At 39.5% G+C, this 10128-nt stretch overlaps 1 protein-coding gene across 1 annotated transcript in view; it reads right to left on the reverse strand.

The window, feature by feature from the left end:
* LOC107717389 (protocadherin Fat 2-like) overlaps positions 1–10128 on the reverse strand; it is a 51839-nt gene that overhangs the window by 28300 nt on the left and 13411 nt on the right. The window contains exons 6-12 of the mRNA XM_016524120.1: positions 9433–9643; positions 6670–6809; positions 6210–6485; positions 5660–5870; positions 1401–5441; positions 970–1166; positions 583–736 (exon numbers count right to left, since the gene is read on the reverse strand). Of these exons, the coding sequence (XP_016379606.1) occupies positions 583–736; positions 970–1166; positions 1401–5441; positions 5660–5870; positions 6210–6485; positions 6670–6809; positions 9433–9643 (5230 nt within the window). The remainder of the gene's footprint in view (positions 1–582; positions 737–969; positions 1167–1400; positions 5442–5659; positions 5871–6209; positions 6486–6669; positions 6810–9432; positions 9644–10128) is intronic.

Below are 10128 nucleotides of genomic sequence, written 5' to 3' on the forward strand. Positions count from 1 at the left end.
GCTCTCCTAAAAAAAAAAAAAAAAAAACATGCATATGCTCGAAACTTTATTGAAATGACAATAACAGGGGAGGGTTAAACACTGTGTTGTAACATGTATGGTATCTAAGACGAGCCTTGACTAGTTATTTTTTTAATAAATGCGCACAACAGATAATTTACTTGGAGTTAGTGGTTTCATTTCTTTAACGTGGCTACAAAAAACAAAGAAAGTTGCTGTTTCAGGAACTTAACACTATAGAGCTGGACACAGTCCTTTGCTTCTACCTTTGCCCAAAGCATTTTATGCATCTTGTATCTTGGAAACCCAATATAACTGTCTTAATCGGTGTTACATTTAGATAGGAGGATACCCTGGAAGAATGTAGGTCACATAAACTTAACTTATACTCTCCGTGTTTACAAGGAATTCTAAAAATTCCAAACGCCCTGGGAGAGTTGCCTCTTATCTTTGTTGTTGATTTGATTTCCTCAAAAAATGTAGTAAGCAAAGGTAATCTCTAAATGTTTCGAAATGTTATTTTTAAAAGGTGAATGCTACTAGAAATATGTAGGAGGATGTAGATCTAGAGATCAAGATTACCAGTTTTGGAGTCAAGATGGAACTTGTCTGCATTAGGTCCATGAAGAGTGAATGACACTTGGCCATTTGTTCCAATGTCGGGGTCAGAAGCAGAGATCTTCAGGATGAACAAGCCTGATGGGGAATTCTCCATGATGGCCTCAGTATAAAGTAACTGGGAAAAGGGAAAAAGTTACTAAATAAATATTTTCCAAGTGGAAAGTGGGTTTTACCATGCATTCATTGTTTATTTTATTCCTATGTTTAAAATGCATTTTATAGATTTTATTTTCATTTTAGATTTATTTATTATTTTGCATTTATTTTCTACATGTCCACAGGGACAAAAGTGCCCATAGTTGAAGAAGCACACATATAAATATATCTTCTGGAGAATATCTGACTTACTTGCTCACACAAAGGGCTGTTGTCATTGAGGTCAAGAACATGGACCTCCACATTAGCAGATGTTTGAAACCTTCCATCTGTGGCTATTATCTTAAGAGTATATTTGTCTTTGTCTTCTCTGTCAAGTGGACTTTTGGAAATCACTGTCCACTCCTCCCCTGCTGCTGTGACTGAGAATTGTCCCAATGGGTCTCCATCTTCAGAGATGAAAACACCAACAGTATTTGTTTAAAACCAAAATACATAACTTCACCCACGCAAAAATGTTTATACAACAGTCAGAGTTGAAGTAAAATGTCAAAGCTGAATTGTAAAGTCAGACGCTCTATCAGAACGCAGTTTCATGAATAGTGATTTAAACGTAGTAACAGACAACTGTCATCTCTACAGACAATGACCCATAATTTAACTACACAAGTGACTTTGCATACCTGTTATATAACATACAATCTGTCTATTTTCTGCAGACACATCTTTATCAGCAGTCGTCAGAGTGACAATGGTTTCTCCAGGCCTGCTGTTCTCCAGGATGGACCCTTGGTACAGTTCCTCTGTAAACTGAGGTGGGTTATCATTATCATCTGTGATAGTAACCTCAACTAGTACTGAAGAGGATAGTTTGACAGTGTCCCCATGATCAGTGGCCACAACATACAACCTATAAAGCTGTTTGGTCTCAGAATCAGCCTTCTTTAAGGTAGTAATCCAGCCAGTTTGTGAATCAATGGTAAACATGTCACCAATATCACCTGAGTCCGGCTCAAGCGTATATGAGACTTCTCCATTGACGTTTGTATCTACATCATTTGCTGTCACTTGAATGACTGTGGTGCCAGGGGGCAAATTCTCAGCCAGAAAGGCTTCATAGGGGTCAGCCTCGAACACAGGTTGATTGTCATTAACATCTTGAACCTCTATGTGAACAGATACAAGAGATGCTACATCGGTGCCATTGTGATTTCCTTGAGCGATCACGTCAATCTTGTATACCTTGGTTTTTTCATGGTCAATGTTCTTCTGCATTACAAGAGTACCGCTGTCTTTGTCAACAGCAAAAACATGTTCTTTGTTGCTGTCTATAGTGTTGCCATTCACCAAACTGTATATCAGTGGCATGTCAGTGTCCGCCTTGACTGTGCCTATCTCATATCCGATAGGGAGGTCCTCAGATGCTGAGAACGAGTACAATGGCTCCGTAAACTGGGGTAGAGTGACCTCCGGTGGGACCACCTTGACCTGTACCGGCACAGAGGAGTTGTAAAAAGGAATGCCTCCATCTCGAGCCTTAACTTTGAAGCTGAAAATCTTATTCTCCAAACCAACCAGACTCTCTTTGATGCTGACCACTCCGGTAAAAGGGTTGAGCTCAATAATATCTTCCGTAACCTCTTCCGCTTCTTCTACTGTGTAAGTGACATCAGCATTTTTGCCTTCATCTGCGTCATAAGCCATTATCTGTATAACCGGCAAGCCTTTGTTCACCGTGGATTGAATGGAAACCTGATACTCCGAGGCTTTAAACTGAGGGGCGTTATCATTCTCATCTGTTAGAATAATCTTTACAGTGCAAAACCCCACTCTTCCTCCACCGTCCTTAGCCATGACCTTAATTGCGATCACTCGTTGCGATGGATTTTCTCTGTCCAAAGACTGAGAAGTCACAATTTGTCCGTCTTCATCGATAGAGAACTTCTCATCGGCAAGCTTGTTAATGATGGTGTAATCGACACTGCCGTATGGACCATCGTCTGGGTCAATAGCAGCCAATCGGATCACACGAGTTCCCACTTCTGCATTCTCTGCCAGATCTGCCTCGTAAATGTTCTGGCTAAAATAGGGGCTGTACTTGTTGCCGTTTGTCATGTCAATGTTAACAGGGGCAGTCTTCTGAAACACACCATCGGAAACTGCAACGGTGAGGTTATAAAATGGATCCAGGTTTCTCTTGCACACATTCGAGAATGAGATAAGTCCAGATGATTCATTAATAGAGAAATATCTCCCTTCATTGCCTGACAGGATCTTATATTGGAGGTCATCCTTACTATCGGGGTCTGAAGCCTGAACTTTGATAATGATGTGGCCACAAGTGGCCTTTTCATCAAGAGAGGCCCGATAAGACGGCTCGTTAAAATCTGGAGGGTTATCATTGACATCTATGACGTTCACGATGATTTGAGCCTCACCGCTGAGAGGTGGTGCACCTTTATCTGTGGCTTTAACTTTCAGAGTGAACTGTTGTGTGGTTTCATAGTCCAATACTTGCGATGTCGCCAAAATCCCACTTAGTGGGTCGATTTCAAAAAACTCATTTTCTTTGTCAACCAACTGGTAAGTTATATCTGAATTCCTGCCTGAATCTTTGTCAAAAGCTGAGACTTGTAAAACAGATGTGCCTATTGGAAGGCCTTCAGACATATCTGTAACATAAGACAGACTCTGAAAGACAGGGGCATTGTCGTTTATATCTTCCACATCAATCTCTACTTTGGCTTCGGCAAAGGTACCAGTCACCGAATCCGTGGCACGAACAGTCAAAATATGCTTTGTTTGAGTCTCAAAGTCTAGGAAATCAGTGACACTTAAGACCCCTGTTTTGAAATCGATGTTAAAAAACCTGGAGGCGTTGTCTTCCTCTAGATTGTAGATGAGGCGGTATCCGTCAGGATTTCTTGCTTGCACATGCAGGATTGTTGTAAATGGCTTAATATTCTCAGGTAATTTCAATGGGTAGTACAGGCTTTGAAATATCGGATGAGAACGATTTTGCACTTGGACGTACAGCGTCCCGGCTGCTGACAGGCTCGTCTCACCCTCATCTGATGCCAGTACAGTGAGAACATATTTATTCACAGACTCAAAGTCTAAAGGTCTTAGTAGTGACACATCTCCAAGATAATGGTCGATTCTGAAGAGACCGAAATCGTCCTCCAGTGAAAATAGTATAGATCCATTCTCACCGGAGTCATTGTCAGTCGCTAGCACTTGAAAGAGAACATCTCCTGGTTCAGTTTCATCCGATATCATCAGCGAATGAGGCAAATTGGATATTTCTGGGGCATTGTCATTGATATCATCTATAAAGACCTTAACATGAGTGATATCCACACGTGGTGGATGCCTCATGTCTCGGACCTCCACAGCGACATCATACTTATCCCGTTCCTCCCGGTCAAACGGAACGCCGGTGGTCTGCAGGACTCCAGACGATGGAACCACTGCAAACTTCCCATGTGGGTTCAAGACGGTGTACTGCAAGGGCTCGTTCAGGTAGCTACCTGTTGCTTTCAGAACAGCTAAAATTTTAATAGACGTACTGTTCTCCAGTACAGTGGCCACATGCATCCTGTCCTCGAACTTCAGACTACTCTTTGTTGCATTGGTGATATTGAATTTCACTATGGTAGTGTCTTTATATAACCCATCTGAGGTTGTGATCTTTAACTCATTATGGGACTGCAGTTCAGACGAATCATTCACTGAGATGATTCCAGTGGACTGGTCTATTTTAAAAGCATTTTTATTAGTACTCTCTGAAATAATGTAGGCCACTGCTGAATCTGCATCATGAGCTGTCACTTGGATTACATTCATGTCTTCAAAAACCGGTAAGGTGAGGGCAGTTTCATATACAGGTAAAGCAAATTTGGGAGGACAATCATTAATGTCCAGGACACGAATGTTTACTCTGCATGGCTTGGATGCACTTAGCGGTGGCTCACCAGAATCCCACACCTGAACGCTGAAGAAAAATTCAGGTGTTGCCTCAAAGTCAACCGTAGACTTTAAGGAGATGGTACCCATGCTTGGATCTATTTTAAACACCTTCTGAGCTGCAGGTTCAAGGATTTGGAAGATCAGAAGAGCATTTGTGTCCTTGTCTGCATCTGACGCCTTAATCACTAAGGGGGTGTTGTTCTCCCCAGTTACCATGCTGTTGACGGGTGCAGACTCACTAATTTGCCCATAATAAGTGTCCTGATGGAAAACAGGGGCATTGTCATTTTCATCTATCACATAAATGTAAACCACTGCATCAGATGAGACTCCCGCTGTATTTGTAGCTCTTACTGTCAGACAGTAGGAGGAGTGTTGCTCAAAATCGAGTGCGTTTCGGACAGACAAGAGTCCAGAGTTTATGTTGATGTGGAACGTCCCATTGGGGTCGCCATCATTGATCCTGTACAGCACTAAAGACGGGCAGCTGGCGGAGACAGACAGTGCAGAGGAGCCAGGAGGCACAGCCTCACTTATCTCAGTGATGTATTCTTCGGAGGAGAACCTGGGTGGTGTGAATTCAGACAGCTTTACAGTGATGGTAACGGGGCAAAGGGCACTGCGCTGGGGAAAGCCCTGATCTGTGGCTTTTACTGTGAGGTGATATTGCTCCTGCGGAAGTTTGTCTAATGCATCAGACACACGAATGCTTCCTGTATCCTGGTCGATTTCAAAGGCACCATCCACATTCCCACCTGGATGAAAAAGAGATTAAGAGAATTTTGTGTTAAATGTCAAAAACAGATTAAATGTCATTATAATTTTTTAATGGCCACCCAAGAGTATTTATAAATGCCACACTAAAATTAAGCATTAAGGCAAGACTTCATTCATTTATATTTGTGCTTTCAATGAATGCTAAAGAAAAATTGCTAAAAAGCAAAGGTAACAGTGCTCCAGGCAAATGTCTTACCAGAGTGAAAGGAATAAACAATCTCCGCATTGCTCCCTGTGTCCTTATCCAGGGCTTTGACTCTTAGCACTTCAGTGTCAGTGAGTGCAAGATTACTCATGGTGCCCTCATAATGAGTAATCAGAAACGATGGGTTGTGGTCATTACAGTCTTCTACATGCACAACAACCTTCGCAAAGTTCTTTTTTATTGGGATCTTCTCATCTCGTACCTGGAATGATAAAGTACATGGGTCAGTGTATGTGTGGTGCAAGAGCCAGGAAGATAACCTTTGACCACTGATGTTATTTTTTTTTTCCTTTTTAGGTGCTTAATTGAGGTCAGGAATTTTTCAGGAATGTAAATTTATGGTCTTCCCTGTGCTCTGACCCCATCTATATCAATATGTGAGGGACCCGAGATAGTTAACTGAATTCTAGTATGATTTAACTGGAAAAATAACCAAATGTTTTCATGTCCATTTAATCAAAGCTTGTCCGTAATTGTATTTACTATTTACATAAGACTTTGAGATGAGAGTCTAGTTGAGTCAAGTCAAGTGTCTCTTTACCATCACAATCAGAGTATGAGTGGAGATGGTCTCGTAGTCTAGCTCCTCTTTCATGACAAGCACGCCGCTCCTTTGGTCCAGGTGAAAGTACTTGAGGCTGTCTGGGTTAAGACTGCTGTGGATGGAGTAATATAGTCCACTGTTGGCATCTGCATCGTGGGCACTGATGTGAAGGATCTCCTTCCATGGAGATGTGTCCTCTGGCACTCTCACCTCATAGAGGCTCTTCAAGAACATGGGCCGATGCTCATTTATATCCACTACTTGAATGTAGGCCTAAGAAAAGAAAGACAAACCACTACTCTCTCAGCTGTCCATTGGCTTAAAGTGAGACATATTAAAATGCTGCCCTGATGACAATGGTAAATCTTTCATCTCGCATTCTATTTGCAGAGGTGCAAGCTATGAATTTATTGACTCGGCACTCAACGTGTGATGGATTTGGCATGTGTGCTCATACCTGAGTGGTTATGGCCTGAAATCCATCTGTGACTCTGACTGTTAAGTTGTAATGAGATTTTCTGCCGGCATCCAGACGTCTAGCTTTCACAATGCTCCCTGTGTTCTTCTCAATGTAGAAGTCCTGCTTTTCATCACCACCTGAGATACAACATTACCTATTTGTTAGATCAGTGGTTCTCAACCTATTGGTCAGAGGTTTTTTCTGAACTAACCACATAAATGTAACCACAAAAAAGGCTGGTCAACTTTAAAAGGAAGGAAAAAACACTTCCTACATATTTCATTCATCAAATGGCGTGCATCCAATCAAACTTTATGGTGTATATTCATTTGTCGCTTCTCTAGCTGGTCAATTAACCATTGTTTACATGTTTTAAACTAATATTCCAGTAATAATATTTAATTGTATGCATTTCGATATTACATAATTACAATAATCCATAAAAACAATAACTTATTACAATGTTTGTATACAGACTAGTGCTTTTGATTATAAATTTATGTAACCCCATAGCTTCATTTAGGTTTATATACATGCTTTGAGCCATTGTGAGAATTACTGACAGCTAAGATTAATATTAATTCATATTCTAATTCAATATTATATTAATATTTGGAAGATTAATGCATTATAATGTTTGATTTTAAGAGAACTGTTGTTTATGTTTTTGTACAATTTTGGTTGTGTTTTGGGTCAACACTCAATGTCCAAAGTAAAATCTGCCACGTTAGAAAACCACTGGGCTAGAATAACATGTTTCACACATCTGATGGTTTACCATCAATACCTCTCAGTGAACCTTTGTGGGTGAACCCGTATGCATTACTTTAGGGCTGAGTAACATGAAGTGTTGTGACAGTAAGATTAAGGTGAACTATAATAAATGTACAATCCTCTAAATCTTGCATGAGCAAAATAAGTACATGAGTAGCAACAAAAAAAAAAAGCCTTGATGAAAAGCACCAGCATACCGTAGATTTCACATTTCAGAATATGGGAACCAATCACACAATTTCTCTCTAACACCCACATGAGACTTTGTTGTTATGCCCTTCTTGGTACAATAATGACAGAAAGCAAGGGCACTCCTGTGACACTGTTCAGACCAGCACTATTGTTTAAGGGAAAACATTTGGCACATATATAAAAAGACCAGACGTCTTACTCAGTGGGGGTAAATTCATTATTGCTTTAACAGATGGTGTTTATTAAAAAATTCCACCTATTGAAGGCCTTCTGGTCCTGATTTATGTTTATTTCCAAACTTTACCAAGCAGTCCTCAACTGGCTTTATCACTTTGCTGAAGATCAACCATATCTAATACTGGCCTTGGTTGGAGGCTTGAGATATATTCTGAAGAAAATCTTTAATTAATACATAATTGGCTTCTCGAGGGTTGAAAAAGCTGCTACAGTGAAACAAAGCCTTCAAACTAAATGATGAAATGTCAGGGTTATGTTTAAAGTTAAGCACACTAGAGATGATTTTATGCAATCATGCAACTTCTAACCAACACTGCACTAAGATTCAGACCTTATATTCTCTATAATCTTATATTCTCATCAAATATGAATATTCTTCCTGCTATGTAAATTACTGCTTTTTATATAAATTATCCTTTGAAGTCCATCATAAAACCATTATATAATATATATATATGTTTCAATGAACAAATCAACTATGCACTGTTAATTCAGACATGCAAAGTAATAATCCATAACTTATTACAGTATCTTCATTTTTTGTCATTTATTTTCTTCCAAATTAAACAGGTGTAGGGTCTACAGACCTGTACTTTTAATTATACATTTATTTAATCACATCACTTCTAACTATCTAGCTTCGTTTAAAAAATTAAAAGAAGAACATAATCAAATTAAAAATCATAATTTAAAGCAAAAGGTGAATGACATTAAATCATATATATGATAATTCAGAGCAACGTGCAAGTTATCTGAAATGTATGACAATGGTTCCCATATCAAAGAGTATTTTTAATCAAATTAACTTCTGGTTAAAATATAATGTGTTGGTATCTAAGAGTAAGATAAAAATGTAAAAAAATGCGGACCTCGCTGTCATCATATCAGAACCATGCTGAGGTAAAACAAGATCTGTAGCCAACAGGTGAACCTTCTTCCATGTGATTCATTTTCCCTTCCTACTACAAATGCTTGTGATTTATTTCCACTGAAGCTCATTTCTCTCGGAGTGAGTCTGCAGGGCTGAAGGTAAGAATGCGGGAGCAGAGTGAAGGTCAGGTTCAGCCCTTAACTGCAGGCGAATATGTGCTGCTTGCACGGCCACAGAGAGACTGATGGCAGAGCTGTGAGGAAGGCAGCTCCTCTGGTGTTCTGGCTTGTCATCTGAAGAAATGTGTCACTGCTAAGATCAGCCTCCTGGCACAGATCTCATCACAGACAGAGACGCTATAGCATCACAGTGACACCAGACCCCCTACATGCAGTACTGTACCATGATGACAGTCAACATTACACACCTTCCTTACTGTTTGACTCTTATACAGTTACGTTTTTCTTTCTTTTTGCAAAGCTTTTTTTTAAACCATGAATTAATTAAGAGTTTCATGAGGCAAAAAAGATTATTTTTCCACTCTTTGTTTTAAGAATAAACCTCACTAAATGTTGATAGATTTATGCTTAAAACTATGACAAAACTATTTGAGAGTGGGGTCAGAAAAATCTTGTTTATGTTTATTTATTGTAAAGAGCAATGGTAAATGATAGAGAGGTGCTTACCGATAATGTCAAACAAGAGCAGGTTCTTTGGGATCTCTGTTCGGATGATTCCCACCATGTCAGTGACAGGATCTGTCTCCATCACCACATAGTTGAAGGGGGGCTCATCAAAAGCCAGCACATCGGAGCTGGGCTCAGGTTGGGGCAGCCATTCAACATGCAGACGGGCCTTAGACATTCTTGGAGGGTGGCCATGGTCTGTTGCTTGAATCTATGATAGTGAAGGAGAAAACTACCTGTTTTTGATTTGAATCTATTTTAAAATGTAATTTATTCCTATGATGGTAAAGCTGAATTTTCAGCATCATCATTCTAATGTGCTGATTTGCTGCTCAAGAATCATTTCTTACTATTAGCAATGTTGAAAACAGTTGTTCTGCTTAAAATGTTTGTGGAAACCATTATACAGAATAATTTCTGAAAGATTATGTGACACTGAAGACAGGAGTAATGATGCTGAAAATTCAGTTTTGTCATCACAGAAATAAACTATGTTTTAAAATATATTTAAATAGAAATTCGTTCCTTTAAAGGGGTGGTTGATTGCGATTTCACTTTTTTAACGTTAGTTAGTGTGTAATGTTGCTGTTTGAGCATAAACAATATCTGCAAAGTTACAAAGCTGAAAGTTCAATGTAAACGGAGATATCGTCTTTTAAAATTCTGGCAGTTTAATGCCTACAAAAACGACTGGTA

This window comes from Sinocyclocheilus rhinocerous, unplaced genomic scaffold (genome assembly GCF_001515625.1).
Source record: "Sinocyclocheilus rhinocerous isolate Xijiao unplaced genomic scaffold, SAMN03320098_v1.1 scaffold1054, whole genome shotgun sequence".
Taxonomy (NCBI): domain Eukaryota; kingdom Metazoa; phylum Chordata; class Actinopteri; order Cypriniformes; family Cyprinidae; genus Sinocyclocheilus; species Sinocyclocheilus rhinocerous.